Consider the following 26,644-nt stretch of genomic DNA (forward strand, 5'->3'; position numbering starts at 1 on the left):
AAGCTCAGCCAAAGGACTGGCATCGACCCTGAAGAAGCAGAGTGAACCGGTGCCGTAAGGGTCGATGCCGATATCACAGGCTCAGACCGAACCAGCACCGGGGGAGCCGGTGTCAGTAAAACAGGGAGTATATGTTGTAACTGCTCCCTTAAATGGACTTGTAGTATGGCTGCAATTTTGTCGTCCAGAGAATGCACTAGTACCGCTTGCTTTTTCACCGGTACCTTTGGTGCCGCTCTCCGCTCCGGAGATGAGAAAGCCGATGACAAGGCACTCACCTCAATAGGAGCCAAGCGTTTCTTGAGATGCCTCGAGGTCTGCAGGACTTGGCTCACTGCTGAAGCGACCTGAGGGCCCAATGGAGTAGAAGACTTCTTAGCCGGCTTATCTACTGGCTGCGACACCAAGGAAGATTCTTGCAGTGTCGACTGATGCGACGCTGACTTTGGCGTGGAAGCTGACGTCGGAGCCGGTGTCGAATCCATACTGGAGCTGAACAATAACCGCTACTGAATCTGATGGTTTTTGAGGGTCTGTTTCTCAAGAGAACAACGGGTGCAGGAAACAGCCCTTTGGTCTGAACCCAAACACTGGAGGCACCAGCGATGCAGATCCGTAAGTGATATACGGTGAGCACACCATTGGTACTTTTTGAAACCCGATTGTGGACGGGACATGAAAGGAAACATGGCCGCAGCAAAATTGAAGGTCGAGGCTTGAATCGTGGCAACAGGCCCCGCCGGGCTGCAGCCGTAAAAAACAAAAAAATAAAAAAGTTTTATTTTTTTATATATATTTTTTAATAGATAAAGAAAAAAGAAATAAAGAGAGACAAAAAAGTCAAGAAAAAATGCCACGCGAGCGGGAAGGCAGCGAAGAAAAAAATTCAACAGCCGTTGAAACGCAACTTATCATCTCTGCGGAAACTAAGAAACTGAGGGACTGAGTGCCTATGTCGGGCGGGAAGGCACTCGCACATGTGCGGTGCGGACTAGCCAAAACTTTCTAAGTTCTTAGAGTGCAATTCACTCTAAAGTGTCCGTACCGGGGCTCCGTCAGTGCCATCACCCATCAGTGAGAATATGCTGCCTGCTTGTCCTGGGATAACCAAAGGACCTTCCCGTTCAGAGGAAATAAAAAACATTCACCATTCTAAGCACATATTTGATTTGTGGATCCCTGTCAGGGGAATATATATGGTGCTGCAGAACTCTGCCAGAACATTTTACTCAGAGGGAGGGAGAGAGAGGTCTTCTCATATAAGATTCTATTGTGTTGGTAAAGTACAACTTAAATTTTAAGTCCACATGGACACATAAATAACTTGTTTAAGTGCATAAGAATAGCCATACTGGATCAGAACAAAGGTCCATCAAAGCAAATATCACATTTCCAATAGTGGCCAATTTCAGGAGCCTTTATTTCATCAAATAATTTTACCTCCCTAAAATGTCCTGATGTTACATTTACCCAGTCAATATTGGGGTAATTGAAATCACCAATTTTCAAAGCACATACTCTATTTATAAACTATGAAGCCCTCTCATTAGCTCTATCTCAAGGAACAAAACACTACATAAACAATGGAGTGGAGAAAAAAAATCTCAGTTGATCTTCATATGTTAAAAAAAACTCCACTTCATTTAGACTCCAACGTTTCCCAATAATCCGCACTCTATAGTGCAGCACTGTTCTTTAGAATCCAAAGTTCCTAAATAATCCACACTGCAGCACTGTACTCTGTGAGAGAATTAGCTTCCAATCAAAATGTACAGACACAGTTCACATTTCACAAACATAGTTCATAGCTCATGTTCCATTACAGCATGGAGAAAAGGAAGAACTTAGCTGCAATCCAAGTTCCCCAAAGTTTGAACTCTACGAAACTTGCCAGCTTCCATTCAATTCAAAACAAAGGAGCATAGCAGGCTCTCTTCTACCTGACAGGAAATCCCCATTTCACCAAAGGCTGCATCAGTGGTGCATCCTCACCAATGCTGTCCAAAACTGCTAAACAAAACAACTGAAAAAATGGCACTGATGGTTACAGACGCTACCAGGGCTCCACTTTTATGAGGCAAAGCCCCACCTCTTCCAGGAATTTGACCAATCGCTGTCATGATTCACCTCCACTCAAAAAAAACAACAACTGCCCATATAATCCAGGCATTCAGGCCCTTAGGTTGTACTGATTCTAGCAAATAAATCCATCACTGTTCCTTCTGTCTAAGGAGCTGCCAGCAATCTCCTCTCCTGACAGATTGTGGACAATGCTCTAAAACCACGCACTAGAGAGATGAGAATTCATGACGATGGTCCAAACAGTGAGATACCAAGGGCTCCTCTAGCCTATGAGTGTTCAAGCATAACCGATATTCCAGCAGACACATCTTTAACATGCGTGAAGCTTGCCCCACATATATGAGCAAACAAGGACATTGGACCACAAATGTGTATCACTCCAGCAGATAGACACAAAGTATAACTTCTCAAAGAAATCATCTTCTAGGAGGTAGGATGCACAAATACTCGAGTATCTATCATAATGGGGCACATGGCACTTCCACCACACTTAACATGGCCCCTCATGAACATCTGTTCCTCCCCAGAGGACTCTTTCAAAACACTGGGGCATAACAGGTCACACAAATTGTTATTCCACCCATAGGTAAACAGTATCCAGTATCAGCAAAGCATAGATGTATTTTTAACAAAGTCCCATGGGAACAAATCACCCGTAGCTGTTTAGACATATATGTATACTTTGATGCAAAGGGAAGAACATCTTCTTGCTGGTTATGCTCCCGATATAACAGTAGGTCTTCCCAAGAATTAAAGGAAGCTTGATTCGCTGCCTTTGAGACCAAGGACCCTGGGTAACCACACTGTTCAAATTTCTTCTCTACTCCCACAGTACAAGTTGCCTGCCCTTACAGTGGCTTCAGGACTAACCAAAAATTTTTTTAAAAATAGGGTTTTAGAGGAGAGGGACTAACGACTTAACTGCAAAAACAGTCAAAAAACACTTTTAAAGACACTTCCCCCCCCCCAATTTTCCACATAGGTTGTCACAGCCTGTATTCACTGACCATGTGCTAGGGAAATGGTGCTGCAGCCTGCTTCATACTGAGAGCTTTAAAGTATAGCTGGATCTGGAGAGGTTCTCTGCCTCAAGCCACCAGTCAGCTGCCACACTGAGATCTTTGGGCTGCTAGTAAGACCTTAGTTAGATTAATTCTCTACCCCTCAGGACTGCAATGCACAACGCAGAAAAGGGAGGGAGGCAAAGTTGAGCATGCTCCCTGAGAGCCCCAAAGGACTATTATTGATGTCTAACAGTCTGTGCTCAAGCTCCTGACTAAGTTAAGGAAACGAGTAAGTGCTAAGAGCCCAAAACCCTGAGCTCCACAAATCTTCAGCAGGCTGGCTGTACAGGTCCCCGGGCGATACATCTGCCAGCTGCAGAAAAACATCTGCTCCTCTCCAAGCAGGCAAAGCAATTCCTTTAAGTCACACACAAAACATCTGTGAACAAGCCAAAAACCCAAAACCACCACCACAAAAAAAAAAAAAAGAAATAAACAGAACAGATCAGAGAAGCATCTTCATGCTCGCTTGCACAAGGAAAAATTAAAGGGGGCAGCAGAGACTGTGGAGGAGGAGGAGGAGGAGATGAAAAGCTGTGATTGACATCTTCTGCAGTATGCACAGATGGATGACCCTATGGTACCATCCCTATTGCACTGGAAGCATTTTATAGTTTATATAAGTGGTCTATAAAACATTGTCCCTTTATTTTCAATACAAACTAATATATAAAAAATGTAGTCACCATTAAAATTAAGTTAAATTGAAACACCTACTTATATGAAATTGTGAATCAGTACCATCTTAAATGACTACCCTAAAATATCAGTACATTTGTCTTTTCCAGAATGAGCCATTTAAACTTAAACACTCATTTCATTCAGCTCCTTATTCATTCCAATTCAGTCATCAAAAAATTCAATCAAGACAAAATCATAAACCTCACCCCTTAAAACACTTACAATTCTGTTTTCATCACACTTGAAACGTATCATTGTTATCTTCTTACGAATTTTATCAGGGCAAAAGTCTCCATTTGAATACTTTAGAACAGCCACACCATTCTCCCATTGTGGGCCACTGGAAGGCTCACCGAGGCTAGAAGACTTGGAACCATCCACCAGACAGGCAGCAGCACCACTGGGGCAAGAGGTGAGCCCTGAATAAAAGAACATAGGAACATAAGAATTGCCATACTGGGACAGACCGAAGATCCATCAAGGTCCATCAAGCCCAGGTAGCTTATTACCAACTTCATTTCTTCCAATATATATCATAATAATACAGATTTTTTTTTTTTTAAATAAGGAGCTAATTTATGACCTTCACAGGAAAGTCACTTAGAAAAAGTCAAAAGGAGAATAAAGATGGTCATCTTCCCTTGGGCCAGAACATTGTAGTTGCATGTCTACAAACAGTGCATTTGGTTGACATAAAAAAAAATTAAAATGTCTCTATTGAAAAAGGAATGACATTTTGTATAGTGTTTTATGGTGTGTTATTGGATGTTACTGTTATAACTGAAAAGATTTCAAACTCTTCACAAACACTGCTGCACATTTGAGATATAAAACAAGTATATAGATATGAATGAGCAAAACCACTCTTGATTAAACTACACTGGCTACCGACTGAGCCTTAATTGCTATTCAAACTGTATACATAATAAATGACAGTAGATAAAGACCCGAGCGGTCCATCAGGTCTGCCCAACCATATTTCTGGGCAAGAAACCCAGAGCCCTGCCCAGTAATGTGCTTGGATTCCATCTGGAGTCTCCATCAAAGCTCACTCCAGCCCATCTTAACCATTCCAGCCATCGAAACCCTCCCTAGCCCGTCCTCAACTGAATGTCCATATACGGGATACAGGCCGTGCAAGCCTGCCCAATACTGGCCTTAGTTCCTTCAATGTATGCCCATTATTTTCTGATTAGAGATCCTCTGTGTTCATCCCATGCTTGTTTGTACTTTGTCACCGTTTTCTTCTCAACCACCTCCCTCAGGAGCGCATTCCACGCATCCACCACCCTCTCCATAAAGAAGAATTTTCTAACATTACTTTTGAATCTACCATCCCTCAACCTCAAATTATGCCCTCTGGTTTTACCATTTTTCTTTCTCTGGAATAGATTTTGTTCTACATTAATACCTTTGAAGTATTTGAACATCTGAATCATATCTCCCCTGTCCCTTCTTTCCTCTAGGGCAGGCATGTCCAACAGATAGATCGCCAGCCCCACTTGGCTCCATCTCTCCAGCAGCTTGTCCCATCACTAGGAGAGAGCTCGTGCCAGCAGGTCGTCTGCCAAGGGCTTGCCGCTGCTGCTGATCCTTTGTCTGTCTTTTTTCCCTGCCTGCGGGAAATCTTGCCTGCAGGTGTATTGGGGGCGCTTCTTGTTTTCGTGCCATTTGTGGCCATGGGGCCACCACCCAAGCCCTGCAACGATATGCCACAGGCTCAGTATCATACCTAGTCTCCTGTCTCTCAGAATCACCCATTCCTGCCGCCACCCCCAACACCCCTTAGAAGTGTGTTATATACCAGGCGATATCCATTCGCCTGTGCTTTACCTGATCACACTTACCGTATTTAGTTGTGTCATGTGCTGGTCGTTGATCGCTTTATAATTCACTTTCATTAAACGTTTTTTGGGCAGACACAAGAAAGTGTTTCAAAATTTGGTGATTTTGGCGGGCTTTTCCAATTTTGTTCTAACTTGTCTATGCCTTCGAATTGGTTCAAACCACTGTGACTTTTGCTTGCCTCTACAATTTTATTTCTCCTTGCCTTTGCGTTGGAACTACACTGCAATTTTATTTCGCCTTGCCTTTGCGTTGATTCTACACTGCAATTTTATTTCGCCTTGCCTTTGCGTTGATTCTACACTATGTGCAAAATTTATTAAATCGCGTGTGATGGTATTTGAACTTGTTTGGCAGTATTTGATTTTATCTGTTTTGCTGGACAGGTGTTTGAGTTTTTTTGATGATTGTTTGGTGGTATTTGATTATTGGTGTCAGTATGACTAATTCTTATTTTTACTTTTAGAACTGCATGCGTGGTTTTGGCATCTCCAGTCCTTGTATTGCACATCATCCAGAGGTCTTCAGTTCCTGTTGATCTTTAATACTTTGGGACAGTGATAGTTTTGGACCAGATTCAGCCAGTGTTTATACTAACTTAGCAGATTTGGCCTTCTTATATCCAGCCTCCCCAGTATAACAAAGATGAATGTTCCAAAGAAGAGCAAAACCTACCACTTTCATGATGAATGGGAAATGGACTACTTCTTCATCATGGTGACAGACAAGTGTTGTTGTCTAATTTGTAACGCCCCAGTATCCTTGCCCAAAAATGGTAATCTGGAACGTCATAAAGCTCTGCATAGCAATAAGTTTGATGCTGATTTTCCACCCAAAAGTGAAATTCGTAAACTGAAGTTCAAAGAAGTTAAATCGAAATTGGCTACTCAGCAACAGTTGATGGCGAAGCCAAGATCACATTCGGTCAATGCAACTATAGCATACTTCAAAGTCAGCAACCTGATCGCAAAGAAATGAAGCCTTTCACTCAAGGGGAATTTGTAAAAGATTGTTTTCTTGAAGCAGCTGACAATCTTTTTGAAGGATTTAAAAATAAGAAAGAAATCATAGCTGCTATTCAAAATGTACAATTGTCAAGAAACACCGTCATGTGGCGAATAGAAAAGATGTGTGGAGGATGTTTCAAATTGTGTTGCTTTCTCACTCCAATTGGATGAATCTACATACATAAGAGACACAGCCCAGTTACTAGTCTTTATCAAGATTGTTTTTGAAGACTTCAGTGTTAAAGAAGAACTACTTGGAATGATTTCTTTAAAAGGGAGAACTATCAGTCAGGAAATATTCAGTTCACCAGCAAGTTTTGGCAAGCAAGAGCCTCAACACAAAGATTGTCATGGACATCACTTTCAAATCTGTAAATTCAGTTCATGGAAGATCACTTCAAAGACGGCTTTTCAATCTTACTCATGATGAAGGGGCAGCAGAAATCATTTTGCACACAGATGTAAAGTGGCTAAGTGGGCACAAATTTCTGCAAAGATTTTGTGATTTGTTGAACGAAATAAGTTTTTTTTTTTTGAAGGAGAGGTGAGATGACCAAGCAGAGTTGGAAGATGAGGAGTGGTTATGTGATCTGGAATGTCTCGCTGACTTTACAGGTGAACTAAGTGATATGAACCTTAAACTACAAGGTAAAAACAAATGCATTGGTGAGATGATGAGTAGAGTTTCATCCTAAAAGAGCAAATTTGAGCTAATGATGACTGACCTTGCAAACAACACTTTTAATCATTTTCCTAATACGCAGGACCATCTGGGACAATATCCGAATTTTGTTTTTCAGAACGAGAAGTTTGTGACAGAAATCTGTTCTGTTATCTAGGAATTTGAAAATAGATTCTGTTACTTCCCAAAAATTGGAACAGTTGTGGAGTACTTGTCATACCCATTCAAAGTAGATGTGGACATTAAAGAAACTGCAGCTGCTTTCAGTAAAAATTACTCATTGAACAAAATATTAACCCTTAAAAATGACATTTTTCTCAATACCCGTGCTGAGCAAGAATCGTTTTGGAAGCTAGTGCCTAGAGACAAATTTCCCAACTTGAGAAGCTGCAATGAAGCTGTACACTCCTGTTTAGGTTCAGCTTATTTGTGTGAATCTACGTTTTCCCATCTGAAAATAGCAGAGTACACAACGTTCCAACATGACAGATGAACATCTCCAGGATTCCCTGAGACTGGCCCTCATGCAATATTCACCCAACTTCAAACCAGGATTCCTGCAGACTGGCACTCATGCAAAATTCACCCAACTTCAAAAAGCTGATGGATGAAATGCAGGATCAGATGTCTCACTAATGAGCAAGAGCGAAATATTAAAGATTGTGCAAGATCAGCCTGGATCAATACTCAACCTAAGTTTAACACAAATTACTCAATAAAAGTTAAAGAAAGTTATTAAGACAGTTAAAGAAAGTTATTACTCAATAACACTTTAAGAAAAAATGTACTTTCCATTTCCCCTCGCAGTTCTTTCTGGATCTTCGTCTCTCTGTTTTGTTTTTGATAATTTGCTTAACAGCTGATCACATCCAAGTAAATGACAGAAGGTTCATTAAAAATGGGGGGGGGAATCCTCCAACTTTATTGGGTTAAAATTAACTTAATTTTCATGGTGGTAGATCACTGGCACTTTTGGCCGGAAAAAGTAGATCACGACCTGTTCGAAGTTGGACATTCCTTCCTCTGGACTGCTTCAAATCTTTTTATGTCCTTCGACAGATTACGGTCTCCAAATTTGATGGTGCGGCCTCACCATCGACCTGTACAGGGGCATCAACACTTTCTTTCTTCTACTGGTTACACCTCTCTCTATAGAGCATAGCATCATTCGGGCAACAGCCACCGCCTTGTCACACTGTTTCTTCACCTTTAGATCTTCAGACACTATTACCCCAAGGTCCCTCTCCCCATATCAGCTTCACCTCCCAGCACATACGGCTCCTTCTGATCTCTAATCCCCAAATGCATTACTCTGCACTTCTTTGAATTGAATTTTAGTTGCCAGATATTAAACCATTTTCCTAACTTTTGCAGGTCCTTTTTCGTGTTTTCCACTCTCTCCTCGGTGTCTACTCTGTTACAAATCTTGGTATCATCCGCAAAAAGGCAAACTTTTCCTTCTAACCCTTCAGCAATGTCACTCGCAAACATATTGAATGGGATCAGCCCCAACACCGATCCCTGAGCGACTCCACTACTCACCTTTCCCTCCTCTGAGTGAATTCCATTAACCACCACCCTCTGGAATCTGTCCGTCAACTAGTTTATAATCCAGTTCACCACTTTGAGTCCTAACTTCAGCCCTCAAGTTTGTTCAACAGCCTTCTATGAGGAACCATGCCAAAGGCTTTGCTGAAGTCTAAGTAAATTACGTCTAGCATATGTCCTTGATCCAATTCTCCAGTCACCCAATCAAAGAATTCAATCAGATTCATCTGGCATGATTTACCTTTAGTAAAACCATGTTGCTTCGGATCCTATAACCTATTTTATTCTAGCAATTTCACTGTCCTTTCTTTCAGCAACGCTTCCATTATTTTTCCAATAACCAAAGTGAGGCTTACCAGCCTGTAGTTTCCCGCTTCATCTCTGCAACCAATTTTGTGAATAGGGACCACATCCGCTCTTCTCCAATCCCCAGGAACCACTCCTGTCTCCAAAGATTTGTTGAACAAATCTTTAATAGGACCCATCGGAACTTCTCTGAGCTCCTTCAATATATCCTGGGATGAATCCCATCCGGTCCCATTACTTTGTCCTTCAATTTTTCCAAGTTGTATTTTGAATCATTTATGGGTTAGCACCAGATTATATAATGTCCCTATTTCATTTTCCAATGAGGGATAAATGTGCGTTTCATTCTCACAATTTGACCCTCTAATTTCCAGCATTAATGCGAGTTAAATTGAAAAGATCTCATTCTCAAATTCTATCCTATCAGGCTACATTAATATGGAATTATTTACCTTTGGGTTTAAGAACTGAAATTAATTATATTAAATTTAGGGGTAAAATAGAAAAAAAACCCTTTTGTTTTTTTCTAAAACCTACCTGTTAGTGATTTCTTTTAGAGGAGTCATTCATTGTGTATCATTCCTAGTGATATACTACCCTCTTTTTATATTATAAGCCATGTTTAATTATGATTGTTGCAGTTGTCCGGGTCTCGCCGTGTCTGGAATTCCTATGTGTGTTGGAGAACTTACCTCACCGGCACATGGAAAAATCTCTAGTACAGCTTGATAAAAGGGAGAGTTAGTGAGCTCTCAAGTATGACTACTGGCAGACTTGGTGCAGGTTAAAAGATCAGACAAGAAAAACAGAATAGAAAGTGCTCTATTAGACTAAAGTCTTTTAGTGGCCAAGGTCCATGTCGTCTATAGTCATGTCTGAAATGGAAAAATTAATTTCTCTCATATAAAAACCTAGGTTATGTCATGAGGACCCTCTAAGGTTTCTTAGTCACTGGTACAGTGCCATAGACCAGTGGTTCCCAACCCTGTCCAGGAGGACCACCAGGCCAATCGGGTTTTCAGGCTAGCCCTAATGAATATGCATGAGAGAGATTTGCATATAATGGAAGTGACAGGCTTGCAAATCTGCTCCATGCATATTCATTAGGACTAGCCTGAAAACCCAATTGGCCTGGTGGTCCTCCAGGACAGGGTTGGGAGCCACTGCCATAGACCACACTTGATTGCTGGTTTTCTCCTCATTGCTTTACAATTTGAGATCCTTTGTGTTTTTCTCATGCTTTCTTGAATTTTATTACTAATTTTGCCTTTGTCATCTCTACTGGGAGGCCATTCCATGCAATAACCATATTTTCTATTGAATGCAAATCCACACTACTGGAGTCTCATTTCAAGACCTCTGGTTCCAGAGCATTCATTCAACTGAAAACAATTTGCCAAATTTATACTACTGAGGTATTTGAATGCCTAGTGCATTACCCTTTCCTACCTACCTCCCACTCTCTTTCTTCTAGGCATATATATTTAGGTTCTTAAGTTCTATCTCACAGATCCTACACCCTTTTGCAACTTCTCTTTGGACTGCATTCACTGGGTCTTTAACATTTTGGAGTGAGGGAGGGAGGAAACAGTAAGGGAGAATTGGGTGTCTGAGAGAGGAAAAGAGATGGTGTACATGGAAAGATGAAGAAAGAGGAGAACTGTTAGGCAGAGAGAGAGAGAGAGAGGATTATTGGATATGGTGGTGGGAGAGGAGTGAGGTAGAGATGTATGGGCGTGGAGAGAAGGGGGAGAACATGCTGGGCCAAGGAAGCCTCCTGGACTGGGTTGTTTTTTTTAAAGTACAGAGGGGGAGGGTATTAAAAGAAGTGCCAGATTAGGCATGGAGGGAGAGCTTATGGAGCCAGAAACAGAGGACAGAGAGAGAGAGATGGTGGATAATGGGAAAGAGATACTTGAAGGGAGAACTGTTGGGAAGAGAAAGGGAGAAATTGTGGACCTGGGGGAGGCAGGCAGGCAGGGAGAGAGATGAGGGGGCAGTTGGGAAGAGAAAGGGATCTAGGGATGGAAGGGAGGTAGGGAAAAATGTTAGGCCTGTGGATGGAAGGCAGAGAGATAAAGCATCTCTTTTTTTTCCTCCATTTCATTGTTCAGCATCAAGGGAGGAGGGAAGAAGAAAAACAGAAAAGAGAGGGAGCAAAATGTTGGACCAACGGGATAGAGGATGAGATATGGACCCATGGGAGGGCATGAGGGAAGAGAGCTGGGATAAGAAAGGCGATGGAATGGGACAAGGAATTATAGCCTGACCAGTGGAGATAGGGAGGGGGATTATGAAAGTGGTGAGCCATGTGGATGAGGTCAAAAGGGAGATGACAAAATGAGTGAGAGAGCAGCGAGTACAGTGGTAGAAATGTGGTAATGGAGAGTAGATAGAAAGAAATAGGAGGCTGGGAAATGAGTGAGATGGGAAATGGGAGAGCTAGGAACTGATGGAGAATTGAGAGGTAGCTCAACATTTAAAAAGAAGAAAGATGAGAAAGAAGGCAAGATTTGAGTGGACAGAGGCAAAAAAGAAAAGAAAAAGTTAAGAAAGATGAAAGGGAAAATTCAATACGCTGGAGATAGGCATAAGGAGGAAATGGAAGAAGAGAGAAGACGAGAAAAAATGAACAGCAGGCACTGGAAAGAGAATTAGCTCAAGATAGACAAAAAGCAGAAAGAGAAACTGGGACCAAGATGATGGAAAAACAAAATATCCAGATAACAAGGTAGAAAAAATTGTTTTATTTTGAATTTATTAACTGGAATATGTGCATCACAATTATTTTTGAATTCAGTGGCGTAGTCATATACAGATGATTTGAGGGAGGGACTGGAACCCAAAATTAGTGGAGAGGCACCAAAGTTTCTCCCCGCCTGAGTGCAATTTATAAATACTTGAGCTAGTGGGGATTCCCAAGCCCTGCCAACTGAAGACATCTTCCTCCAGTCTGGCAACCCCAAATCTCCAAGCTTTGCAGCCAATGGCAATATCCTCAAGCTGCCATTACTTTCATGCATGCATGAAAGCCAAGGTGGGGGGGGGGGGGGGGGGCGGGAGGAGGGAAGGCAGCAGCTCTGCAATATTGCTACCAGCTGCAGAACTTGGGAAGTTTGAGGGGGAGGAGATGGCCGTCAATTGGCGAGGTTTGGGGATCCCTACCAGCTATAGCAGGGGAGATGTCCATTTTGAGGGAGCCTAAGCTCAAAGTGGGAGGCCCAAAAAAGCAGTAATATTTACCCTGACTGAGCGATCCTCCACGTGCGCCGCTGACAGCTAACCTTTGAAGAGGCTCACTGTAGCTGTAATAGAAGTTAATGGGAAAATCAGAAGCGAGCATACCTGCTCATCAGAGTGGGGATGCGGAAGCCTGTGGCTGCTCCCACTGTCAGCGGTGCACGTAGAGGATCACTTTTTTGGATTCCTCTTCAATGTCCCTTTAATGAAGGTTTATTATTAGATACGTACATCTTCTATATTAGTGATTGCAAATTTGGGACCTGCTCAGCCTTTTTTTTACTCATCAGCTAGTGTTAGTGTTTGTGCGGCCCCAGAAAAGTATTTTTTGGGCCAACGCAGCCCAGGGAAGCCAAAAGGTTGGACGCCCCTGCCCTAGGGGCTCAAGGTCTGCTGTCTGGCAAGGACTTCGGCTTACGATCCTGCACGCCTACCATAAGATCATCCAGATCTTTCCCAAAGAGTAAATGTCCCTTAAATGGAAATTTACTCAAGGTCAACTTAGAAAAGGAATCCCACTGTCCACTGTCTGAGCCATAGCAACTTGCGGGCAGAAATAGAATAAGCAGACATTTTGCTCATGACTCTGAAAAGTTCATTCAGAGCATCTGTTACATAATCTACTCCAGATATTAAAAAGTGGAGATCCCTCCTGACAATAGTCCTGTCAAAGCCTTTCCTAAAATCTAAATACACCACATCTAGCACACTCCCTCTAAACAATTCTCTGGTCACACAGTCAAAGAAATTGATCAGATTTGTCAGACAAGACATTTCCCTTCAGCGTCTTCTCCCCACTCTCTCTTCCCCATTTCCCTTCAGCGACTTCTCCCTACTCTCTCTTCCCCATTTCTCTTCAGTGTCTTCTCCCCACTCACTCTTCCTCATTTCCTTTCAGCATCTGTTCCCTTCCCCCTCTCTCTCCACTTCCCTTCAGCACCTTTCGCGTGGTCCTGCAGCCCCTTCCCTCCCTATCGCTGCGGTCCGGGCATATCCCTCCTCCCTTCCCCTTCATGGTGATTTTCATTTTTTTTGTCTCCTAGCTGCCAGAGCTAGCTTATAAATTGGCGTCTGGATGCCCAAAACTTCTTTGATGCAACTTCCTGTTTCCGGTTGCATCTATATCCACCTTAATATTAAACCATACCATGCAATGATCACTGGATGCCAGATGGTCACCCACTGAAACATCAAAAACACTTTCCCTGTTTGTAAGCACTAAGTCCAGTATGACCCCCATATCATGTATGTTCCATTACCAACTGCTTGAACAGTTCTCCTTGTAGAGAATCCAGGATCTCCCTACTTCTAGAAGACCCTGCAACATCTGGCATATTAAAATATCAACATCTGGCATATTAAAATGACCTATTAGTAAAACTTCCCCTTTTTTAGATATATCCTGAATGTCTACTATCAAATCTCTGTCCACTTCTTCCGTCTGTGGAGGCCTGTATATCACATCAATGTAAATTCACCATTCCCTCTTTCCAAATTGATCCACAGTACCTCTTCCTTGCCCTGCAGATCCTGCAATTGTATGGATTTAATATGATCTTTAACATATAACGCTACTCCCCCTCCTTTTTTTCCTACCCTGTCTTCCCTACACAGATTATAACCTGGTATAACTACATCCTAGTCATGGTTCTCCGTGAACCATGTCTCTGTGATCGTCACTATATTCAACTTATCTTCTTCCATCACAGCTTCTAGATCCACGCTGCTCCTTGTGACCCTGGGCAAGTACTCAGTCCTCCATATACCCAGGTACGTTACATAAATTGTGAGCCAACCAGGACAAATAGGGAAAATGCTTGAGTACCTTGATTGTAAAAACCACTTAGACAATCTTTTTTTTTTTTTTTAATTCTTTATTCATTTTATAATTCACAAGTGTACAGTAAATATCAAACAATTAGAATACAATATCACTTGAAAATCTACCATATCATACAACAAAAAGATATAACCCCCACCCCCTCCCACTTCCATATACAACAAAAAATATACCACATGAATATAATATCTTATCAATCATATATATTATTAATAGAAATCCAACCCCACCCGATCCACATGTAAGAATTAAAATTGGGAAAAGTGTAAATTATTCATTATAATTTAAAAATGGCCCCCACACATCCTTAAATTTATTAAAGTAACCTTTTTGAACTGCCAACGCTCTTTCCATTTTAAACACATGACATACTGAATTCCACCAGAAACAATAATTCAACCTTGTACAATTTTTCCAGTTATACGTTATTTGTTGAATGGCAACTCCTGTCAATATCATCAAAAGCTTATTACTATTAGCAGATATTTGAGGCTTAGCTCTCATCAGCATGCCAAGTAAAATTGTGTCGTATGATAATCTTAATAGGCGGTATATAAAAACCTAATAAACTTGAAACATACTTCAAGCATTAGTATATACTACTTTCCAGACATTGCCCCCTTTTCCCATCCATGTAGAGGTATTCAGTGATTTACATACCTGAGGGCTTATACTCACCTGGAGGCTTTGATCACCCTGCTCCATCACTTCTAGTTTAAAGCCCTCTTCAGTAGATTAGCCAGCCCACTGCCAAAGACACTTCTTCCCTTCTTTGATAGATGCACACCATCCCTGCTCTCTTTGATAGATGTACATCACCCTGCTTAGTAGCCCTTGGAAAATCATCCCATGGTCCAGGTAGCCAAACGCTCTTGACAACACCATCCACATAGCATTGGATTCATCTCTAGCTTTGAGGTTTCACCCCTTTCAGGAACAGCTCTTTCATTCACTATCTATACAGCTAATCAACTTATCAGATAGTACTTGGTCATTTTAAGCTAGAGTATCCTATTTAACACACCTCATTTCGGAAATATGAACCCAAGGAGTATCCGTACAGCAGTACAATAAAGCCTTAAGCAGAATATAGAACAAATTAAAATATGGCTATGTCAAAAATATGATACAGTGCAAATTGAGAGCTCTATTATTATAATTATACAAATCAAGGTTGCATCTCGCTCACCTGTCTCTGGCACCAAAGAATTGCAAACATTAAGATAATATTTTTCTGTAGATCCTGATCCTGTAATAACTTCCCAGTTCTCCTTGTACCGAGATAAAGATGAGAGATCATACCAGTTGTTATCGTTGTCTCTATATTAAAAAGGGAAGACAAAAGTTGTAAAAGTAAATTGGTTATTTCTTATATCAAAACTTTCAGAGAAAAACTCCCAGAGAAATATTGAAAGTACTCAGCAAAACATGCCTTTATAATAAATCATTTTTCAAAAAGAATCCAATAAGCCAAAACAATGAATATGTCTGAAATGTTACAAGATGCCATCTTCCAGGGATTACTGCCCAACTCAAAGCAAAACCTACAAAGACCAAGCTAAGCCATTGGAGGAACATGCAATCCCTACACTTAAGGGCCAAATAAGCTAAGCGTTCCTCACTACTATGACATATAACTACTTCCCTTTTTTACTTATTTTCTGTCACATTTAGAGTATGCAAGTGTGTGTGAGACTGAGTACAGAGATAACATGACTGCACTGAAATCTGAACTCCAATTATCCACAGAACAGGAACAGCACAGGCAGCCTCAAAGCATGGATCAGTCAGTGTACTTCACACTATATTAAGGAAGGGTTCCTAGGGATAAAAGCATTAGATCTTCTACTAAATCCTATATTTGCAAAAATGCTTAACAAGGGTACTAAAAGTGGCGATAGATTTTATATTATGGATACCTAGCTGCTAGAGATTGAAACAAGATCAACAATTCATATTATCCTTCCTAAATAGGACATTAAAGAAAAGCTTAAGACACAGCATTATTTTTTAAACTGAATGCTGTACAGTATTTTAATTTCAATAATGGCAGTACCAGACATCAAATTTAAAAATGACAGTGCGAGCTTCTCTGATTGCTACAGAAATTTTGGGGTGATAAACTAATGTTCCAAGTGGAGCACCTGAGCAACTGCTCACACATTTTACATGGTTGCTCACAAAAATACTGACCCAACCCAAGTTTTAAACAAAATTAAACTACCCTGATGAAAGCCACAGCATGATGGCTGAAACGTCGGGTCTACCCACCCAGATGCAGCAAGACCCAGAAAACAGCAACAGTCAAAAATAAACTAAACTAAATCAATTACCCATTTGTGTGATTTTTTTTTTTTTTTGCTATGCACAGAAATGCATTGCTAATACTGGGATCAAAAACTGTTGGTTTTCAGAATTTCTCGCTCACACGAAAAAATAATTTGCACACATCCAGCCAACTCCTTACAGGGATCATTGGCAAAAAACCTCCACTTACTACATATAGGCATGATTGTGTTAAATTCTGATCACCAGTGAATAGCAAAACATAAGAACATAAGCAATGTCTCTGCTGAGTCAGACCTGAGGTCCATTGTGCCCAGCAGTCCGCTCACGCGGTGGCCCAATAGGTCCAGGACCTGTGCAGTAATCCTCTATCTATACCCCTCTATCCCATTTTCCAGCTTGAAATTGTCCAATCCTTTCTTGAACCCCAGTACCGTACGCTGCCCTATTACGCCCTCTGGAAGCGCATTCCAGGTGTCCATCACACGTTGGGTAAAGAAGAACTTCCTAGCATTCGTTTTGAATCTGTCCCCTTTCAACTTTTCTGAATGCCCTCTTGTTCTTTTATTATTCGAAAGTTTGAAGAATCTGTCCCTCTCTACTTTCTCTATGCCCTTCATGATCTTGTACTAAAGAGCATTAGCACTGAACTCACCTGAAAGAACACTGTACAGATCTGAAAGGTGGACAAGCATAAGGAGTGCGCCATTCAAATAGGTATGTACAGTCGGCCGTCTCTTTCAGAAACACTGGCTAAAAAGAAAAAACATATTTAGTCAAACATTCAAAGCTGATAAACAAAGTAAATTAAAATTTTATTGTTTGGCATGACAGACATCATAGCATTAAAAGACTGTGTAAGATTATAGTAATATTTGTCTACTGACATGCAGGATTGAATCAGGCACATAAGTGAGTGATGACATTGCACATCACTGAGGCTGACATGCACAGCCCTTTCTGCGCCCAGTCAACAGTTTGTTTTTCCCCCCCACTGTACAGAACGGATGCTTAAATAAAGCAGTCTCAATTCTTCAACAGGTTTAACCTCTGTATTTATCCTTGTTCTTATTCTTTCTATTTCTTTCTTCCTGAAGAGTTGTATGTTTTCCTTTGTTTGGATCTTGCATCATATCTCACTGAAATAAAAAGTTAGTAGCCTCTGTCCGAAGTATGGCAGATAAATCCAGAACGATTAGCCTTCATCCATAATCAAGCTAAAAGCAAACAGGAATAGTTAAATCATTTTTGATATGAAGTGGAGAAGAGGTTTCAGATTCAGGAGGCTCAAGGAGGATGTTCAGGAGGCTCAAGGAGGATGTTCATTAAAACTCTCTTCCACAAATTGTACCAATGTCCTCCTAGATCTAGAAGTCATTACTCTCAAATGCACTCTTGAAAGTGACCAGATCTGACACCTCATTCAACTTGAAATAAGCATCCTTAAGATATCTTCTACCTGAGATTTGAGCATGGCAAGAGGTACTGTTCATTTATTTTATTTAAAAATACCTCTATTCTGTCAATCTTGAAAAAAAAAAAAAAGAAAAGATCAAACACACAACAGAAAGCAGAATCATGGACAGATGTTCTGGACTCTTGAAACTTAGAGAGGCTTCAACAGATACTGTTGCTTACTAATTCATGGCCTTCTACAGGGCCAACATATTTTAATGTGGCAGACTTCATCTACAATGACACTTGATTTCAGTGAAGTCCAGTTCTCTCGTTCTTACTGTGATGAAAGCATCCATAAAAAAGCAAAGTGTAGAAAGTTCTCAATTACTCCTTCTGGCAAAGATCCTAGGCTCTTGCTAAGAAATGCAAGGTCATGCATTTGGGCAACAAAAAGCTGAGTTTAAGGGATGAAGAACTTTTGTGCATGAAAAAAGAGCAGTACTTGGGTGTGATAATATGTGATGATCTTAAAGTGGCCAAACAGTTTGAAAAGGCACAAACAAAATCTAGAAGGATGCTAGGATGAATAGGGAGAGTTATGGCCTGTAGAAAAAAGGAGATATTGGTGCCTCATGAGACCTTTTATAAAATATTATGTACAATTCTGGAAACCACACCTTCAAAAATAAATAATAGGATGGAATCAGTCCAGAGAAAAGCTACTAAAACAGTTTGTGGTCTTCATCATAAGCATATGAGGAGAGACTTAAAGATTTTAATATGCATACTTTGTATAATTTATATTACCTAAATATCAGAGAAGCTATTATGAAGAGCTTTTTTCAATTCAATCAAATGATAACTCTTAGTAATAGTAATAATTTTTTATCAAGCCACATAAATCTTTCACTTTCTATAAATGAAATATCAAGCTACTCAAAGTGGTAAACCTACACAAATGTAGAGCATTTTATAATAATTTAATAAACACCACCATATCATAAATATTCAGTAGTCAATAGTTTTCAGAAATACACATTCTAAAATATGTGTCCTTTTGGTCGCTGTTCTTTATATTGAACACACAAACAATTCAACTGCGTTCCATTGGATCTTTGCTGGATCTCAAAAAAACAGCACGAGCATGTTTTTTTCTATGCGTTTCCGTCCTCTCTTTTCATGTTGATGTTTTTGATCAATCTACAACAGGTGTTATCCACCATGCTTCTCTTAGCTTCTGGATGGCTCAGATAGTATTAGTTCTCCTTTCTTTTCCTTAGCACAAGGGAGCAAATCCACTGCTTTATCACTAGCATGGACATTTTCTATGTTTCAGCCTGTAGTCCTTTCACCTGGCAGTTGGGTTTCTTTCGTGCTGAACTGTTCTGTATTACATCTCTAGAGGAAAGGCTATAGCTCAACTGGTAGAGCTGCTGTCTCTGCTGCCTATGTACCCAGAGGTTGTGAGATTAAATCCCAGTGCAGCTACTTGTGACCCTGGGCAAGTCACCTAACATATTTTGATGTCTCCAGGAAACCAGCCTCACTATATTGTTCTCATAACCAAATGTGGGGTGGGGGTTTTTTCCTGGTGTCGTCTTCATCACCCAGATTCCACCTTCCTTGTCAGTTGGAATGGTGTGAATTTTCTACTTTGTCGATTAGAATCTTTTTATTTATTTTGACAGGAGTAGCAATATAGCAAATAACATACAATTGGAAAAAGTATGACAGGTTAAATTATAACTTTTGGTGGAATTCTGTATGTCATATATACAAAATGGAACGTACAACAGCAACACAAAAATTTTGGTAAATTTTGGTAAATTTGGTAAATTTTGGTAAATTTCAGAAGATATGGGGACTATTAACAGATTTTTGTAATGAATGATAAACTTTTCCCAAAATAAGATATTTGAATAGAGGGGAAATATGGGGGGGGGTTATTTTTATTATTTCATAATATATGAATATATCAATAGTTTCATTGTAATGGTACTTGTATGTAATATTGTGATGGGAGGGGAGGTTTTTCTATTTAATAAGAATAGTTTAAATATTAAGTTTATTACATAATATTCAAAATATTATAGAATATTAATTTGTAATGAAATGTTATACTTAAAGTGTTATATGAGAGTTAATCAAGTGTGTATTTATAAGTTCATATGAGTTTATCTGCTACACTTGTTGTAATGTGCAAAAATGAATAAAGAATTTAAAACAGAATCTTTCTCAGTACTGTTCTACCTTTTTACATGCTAGTGGAGGGAAAGCTTCTTATGGCTTGTTTCAGCTTTTCACATGCAATCGAGGGACAACCTCTCTCTGCTTCTCCCTTGGTCTTCAGATTCATGAAAAGGTGTTTCAAGGTGAAACTACCTCTCAAACTTTCACCTGTAGTCTGGGACCTTCAGGGGGTCCTTTCCAGCTTAGCGAAGCCTACTTTTCAGCTCATCTTCAGTTTTTCACCTGTAAAGTTATTTTTTCCTATCTTGCTCACTTCTGCTATGAGGGTCAGTGAGTTTCAAGTGTTGGTGCCAGATTTATCCTTCACAGTTTTTCACTATGATACAGTGCTTCTACGCAAGCAACCACAGTTTCTATCGAACTGGGTGGAGACGTTTCATCTCATTCTCTCCTTTCTGGTCTATAAGTGTGCTTGACTTTTTACATCAAAAGGACAACCACTTATACAACTTCTCCTCAACTCTTCATCTCCTTTGATTCTAACAAGTTGGGGGCATTTTGTTTCTAAGAAACCGGTTTCTGTTTGGTTACCTGTATTTCGTTCTGTTTTGCTCAACCTGGTCTGCACATGGTGTCAGGTCACAGCCCATAAAGTCTGAGCTAGGGCAGTTTCTGTAGTTTTCCTTGACTTTACTCCTATTACGGACTTCTGTACAGCTGCCCCTTGGTCCTCAGTTCACACATTCACCTCTTATTATTGTCTGGAATTTTTTCTCCAGACAGGATGGGCACTTCAACTAGTTTGTATTATAAAATTTATTTTCTTGTAGGCCAACTCTCCCACCATCCCATTCTGGTTAGCTTTGAGGTCACCCATGTGTGAGAATAGGCTGCCTGCTTGTCCTAGGATAAAGCACAGTTACTTACCGTAACAGGTGTTATCCAGGGACAGCAGGCAGATATTCTCACAACCTACCCACCTCCAATGTTTGGCTTCTTAGCTGGCTTATCTTAATTGAGGAGGCATGCGTGATGTGGGTTATCGTGAACTTTCTAAAGTGGTGATGCACTTTTGAAGTGGTCCGTATCGAGGCTCTGTCGGTGACGTCACCCATGTGTGAGAATATCTGCCTGCTGTCCCTGGATAACACATGTTACGGTAAGTAACTGTGCTTCGTTTATCCCAGATCATAAATTCCCTTGCTATTTATCTTATCTTTGGGCATCCTGCAAGGTACTCATGACCTGGACTGACAACTGTTGGAAACAGAATACTCAACTCAATGGACCTTAGGTTTGACCCAATATGGTAGTTATTTGAAAGTTGTAATACAAGATTGGGGAAGGTGAAGGTATGAAAACAGACAGAACTGCTAAAGTATTACCTATTTTCCCTTTTAAAACCATAATAAAAGTAGTTTAAGATTTATATTCTGATTTGGCATATTGGCACTACCTAATGATATTCATGAGACAGAGGATGATGGGGAAGAGGAGATTGCAAGTATGCTGGTATTTAGATGACATCACATCACAGATCTGACAAGATCAATAATCTTTTTATCATTAATACCTGCATTTTTGCCCTGTTTACAGAGCCCTGAGTTCCTTTATAAAGTATGTCTTCCATCTTTGCATTGTGGTCACAGTAGAAAAGAATAGCTGTGGACCGCTGGTAAATTTTGTGGCATGTCTCTCCACCAGTGTAGTTTATCATAATTAGCCCATTGTCGTATGTTACATTTGTAGTATACAATCCTGTTTATGGAAAGAGACAGAGAACACAGATGAAGGACACCAGCTGGCTACTAAATGAAACCTATAAGCTGTCTCTCAATATGACTTTACAGCTATAATGTATTACATTTCTTCACTAAAATACCTTTTTTGCACAATTGCCACATTTCAATCTTTATTGGACTAACATCAAATGAATTAAAAAATGATGACACACTTAAATTAGCAAACCTATTTAGGGATACGTGTGAAGAACAGGCATCAATGTTAGCCCGATAAGAGCAATTAACACAACTAGAGAAGATTTTTGCTTCTTCCCGAATGCTGCATTGCTGCACATTGAAGTGGAACAAAACGAGCACTGTTCTTTCTTTTTTGAAAATGTTTACGTTCAGACTTATTGAACCATAATAAAAATGTGAAATTCACAGTCCTTAACCATGACGCAACGAATAACGAAACAACCACCACCATCGGTAGAACCATGATTTACCTTCTAGAAGAAGCTCATTTGAAAGTTAAGTTTATTTAAAGAATGCATTTTTTTATTTTTTTTTACTTTAGGAGTTTAATTTAAAATCTTTTTTTTTTTATTTTGAGTATATGGGTAAGTTTGTTTTTTGTTTAACTGTGAAATTGATATCTAATGTGTCAATGCCCCAGTACAATGACAGAGAATGAGGCTTTATCCTTCCATTTTTGGCAAATTGCTATGCATACTGTTTTTGATGGAGTTTCACAGTGTTTATTTTTGGACATTAGACTTCATTTTCATACAGTGTTTTGAGTTTATATGGAAAATACCACGTCTAACTTAGAAAAATGTGAAGAGGCTGAAGGAAGATAACAAACATTGTATACTAAAAGACATATAGGGCTCCTTTTACAAAGGTGCGCTAGTGTTTTTAGCGCACGCACACGATTAGCATGCGCTAGCCGAAAAATTACCACCTGCTTAAAAGGAGGCGGTAGCGGCTAGCACGCGTGGCATTTTAGCGTGCGCTAAAACTGCTAGCGCACCTTTGTAAAAGGAGCCAATAATGAAATTATCCTTTATGTCAAATCAAAGAAAGATCAAGAATACTGTACCTGCTATTTTTGCAACTTTACTATCAGTCTGGACTTGGCAGGATGATACCCTTAATCCACTGGATTTCTCAGCCAGGCATAAAGAATCCGAGATTACACCACAGACTGTAAAATGGTACTCGTACTTGCCAGCAGCAACTGAAAGCTCCTTGCCACCAAGAGGAGCCAGGTTATAAGAATAGCCATATTTTGGATCTCTTACCAGACAGTTAGTTCCTTGAAATACAAATTGGAAATCAAACAAAATATTAGTGTACTTAAAATATTTCCTTTACATGTTAAGCAATGCAATATAATATTTTACATTAAAAATTAGATTATAGCAGCATTATTTTTCCATATATTTCTTTTTATTTTCTCCTTGGTTTTCCAAATAATGCTCAGGGTGGCTTACAGCATTATTTAAAATCGATGTATAATGATTCCCTTCCACAGACATACCCAAGGAAATAGGAAGTAAAGTAGCTTACTCAAGGTCACATGGACTATTTATTTTAAAAATATCTATCATACTTATTTACTAAGCGAGTTACAATTTCAGGTGGGGGGGGGCCATTGTGCTTGAAACGTGTTTCCTTAGATTTTAGCCCACTGTTCTAACCACCTAACCAGGGGTAGGGAACTCCGGTCCTCAAGAGCCGTATTCCAGTCGGGTTTTCAAGATTTCCCCAATGAATATGCATGAGATCTATTTGCATGCACTGCTTTCCCCAATGCATATTCATTGGAGAAATCCTGAAAACCCGACTGGAATACGGCTCTCGAGGACCAGAGTTCCCTACCCCTGCCCTAAACACTCTTTCACGTGCATTAAAAACTCTGAATTACTTAAGCAAGACTAGTGCAAAGATATTAGGAACCCAGGCAAACCTTCAGCCTTCCTATTTCTTCTCCACCAAGTAACTTTCAAATCCCTAAGAACCCTACTTCTCCTTTCCCTGATAAACTTATCAATCAAGATCACCCGAACTTCAGTGCCCCCAGAAAAATTCTCTACCACCACCTAATTGAGTCTTATACTTTTTAATTATTATACTTCGTTGTCTGTGCAAACATGTCACAAATCTGGCTTCTGTCCCTGTCCATATATCACAGAAAGATACAGAACTTTGGTATTTATTAGAAATGCTTCATTCACCTAGGCTCCGAACATAATCATGACAAATAAAAGCACTGTACTCGCATGTCCTTGTGAGCTAGCACGGACCACACCAACTGTCTTCTAATCTTGAAGAGAGGCTTATTTTGACAAAGTGCAAGAACAAGATATTGCCCCCTGCAGAGGCTGACTACTTCTGCTTCTTTACGAAATCATCCTCAGCAGAAGCAACACATGCTTCCAGCAGAGTGATTTCAAAAATCCAGATGCAAAAGGCCAGGTTGTGAAAGATTAAGAAGTTTTACCTCACTAAGGCTGCAGATGTCCTGCTGGGCAGCAGGGTAACAGGTATGGGAGGAACTACCTGTCCCAAAAAGCACTGAGTCTTACAGCTCAATGCCGAGACTCATTAAGGAAATAATTCAAACCTGCTGAGTTTCAAGTTTTCTTTATTTTTGATATATCGTTTATCAGACGGGTATCTAAACAGTTTACAATAAAATGAGATTTAAAAATAAAATGTGACATTAAAAGAAATATACTATCAAAAGCTAAAAAAAAATACGGGGGGCATACTCATTGACATACATGAACCGAAGGGGAAGTGGGGGAAGGTAAGTTTGTAAATACATTGAGATAAAAATAAAGGGAGGTAAGTGGAGAAGGGAAAATACATTAGGGTAGGGCTCACTTCAAGAGAAGCGTTTTGATTTTCCAAGGTACTTCAAAAAGTATAAGTGAAATGTAAAAGAAAGCTGGGATTAAAGAGTACAGGCGACTTTGAAAAGAAAAGTCCAAGTTTAGTTTTACATTTTTCTAGAGAGATTTCTAGTTGGAGATCCAATGGAAGGGCACTAAACAGAGGGTGCAGTGACAGAAAAAATGGCTTTGCAAGTGGTGTCATAGAAAAGTTCACGTATCGATGGAATAGTAAGTAGGTTTTGGTTGTTAGAGCGGAGAGCCCTGGAGGATGAATATGGGATCAGAATTTTGAATGAAAGCTGGTTGGTTGAAGTTTTTTGTTTTGAAGGTAAGAAGTATTTTATAGGTGAGACAGTGAGTGATAGGTAACCATTGTGCTTAACGGAGAAGGGGAGTAACATGATCATACTTTTTTGCATGGTAAATTAATTTAACAGCAGTATTTTAAAGTAGTTGCACACGACGGATTTCTTTCTGGGTTATGCCCGATCCAGCAGGAGGACATTTTACCTTAAAAAAGCCAGCGCACAGCACCAACACGAGCCAGCCAGATCGGGCCGGCGTGGGAGCCCTGCTCCGCCCCCCCAATCCAGCCGGAGGACATATTACATTCAAAAACGACCCAGCGCACCACTTCACAGAAGCCAGCCAGATCGGGCCGGCGTGGGAGCCCTGCTCCGCCCCCCCGAACCAGACATCAAAAATGAAGCTCTCCCTGCATACACACACACTAGCCACCCTTTTGATAATCCTCCTCATTTCTAGTTGGAAAGCAGCAGCAAACAACTTACCCACCGCAACCACATCCTCCAGTACAACCAACTTCCAACTTCCCAACAGAAGAATACTCACATCAAGAAACTCGAACCACCACGCCAGCACTCAACACTCCATCACTGTTACCTGGAGAAGAAGATCAACACTTCCGAAAACAAAATCTCATCCATCTCCCACAACACTCATATACCCGGAAACAACTCACATTCCCCAGACTGACACGACCTCCCTTACATGTGCCTATGTTAACATCAGAGCACTAGGACCCAAAACAGAAAACATAAAAAATTGGATAAAAACAGAAAAACTTGACTGCCTATTCCTCACTGAAACCTGGTTAACCTCAGACACAGACCCTAGAATAAAAGAAGTATGCCCGCCAGGATACAAAATAACAGTAACCTGCAGAGAGAAAAAAAGAGGAGGAGGACTAGCAATAATATTCAAGAACTCCCTAACTCTAAACATACTTGAGAAAACATCCACTCCACAAATGGATTTCCTAGCGTGTCAACTCACAAACCCAACACTAAAAAACTCTCTAAACTGCTTGCTCTGCTACATAACACCAGGAAACTGGACCACAGTGAGACCTGAATTTGAAAACTTCATCTACCAAAACTCACTAACAGCTGAATATAACCTCATCCTAGGAGACCTAAACCTACACCTAGAAGACACAACCTCCACACCAGCAAATAACTGTCTATCCTTCCTCAATGCCTTATCCTTCCAGATCCTAAACCCACAAACCACTCATGAAAAAGGTCATCAACTGGACATTGCTGCATTCATGTCTCACCAACCATCCAATCCAGCAATCCAAACTCCTAACGGAACATGGTCCCCATCCCTATGGTCAGACCACTACATTTATAACTTCAACATCAATTGGACCAAGACCAAACACACACCTCAATCAAAAAAAACTACATATACCTCACGCAAACATATCGACCCAACCATTTTCTGGTCAAAGGTAGACGAAACTATCCAAGACTGCGACCCAAAAAACTTCATCTCCCACTGGAAAAATGTATCCACCAACATCCTTGATGATCTGGCACCCCT

At 40.3% G+C, this 26,644-nt stretch overlaps 1 protein-coding gene across 1 annotated transcript in view; it reads right to left on the reverse strand.

Annotated features, from left to right (window-relative positions):
- The window catches only part of IGF2R (insulin like growth factor 2 receptor), a 358,657-nt gene that overhangs the window by 129,797 nt on the left and 202,216 nt on the right, over positions 1-26,644 (reverse strand). The window contains exons 27-31 of the mRNA XM_033935794.1: positions 22,996-23,211; positions 21,743-21,927; positions 17,237-17,334; positions 15,485-15,615; positions 4,050-4,246 (exon numbers count right to left, since the gene is read on the reverse strand). Of these exons, the coding sequence (XP_033791685.1) occupies positions 4,050-4,246; positions 15,485-15,615; positions 17,237-17,334; positions 21,743-21,927; positions 22,996-23,211 (827 nt within the window). The remainder of the gene's footprint in view (positions 1-4,049; positions 4,247-15,484; positions 15,616-17,236; positions 17,335-21,742; positions 21,928-22,995; positions 23,212-26,644) is intronic.

The sequence above is a fragment of the Geotrypetes seraphini genome, chromosome 3, assembly GCF_902459505.1.
Source record: "Geotrypetes seraphini chromosome 3, aGeoSer1.1, whole genome shotgun sequence".
Lineage (NCBI taxonomy): Eukaryota > Metazoa > Chordata > Amphibia > Gymnophiona > Dermophiidae > Geotrypetes > Geotrypetes seraphini.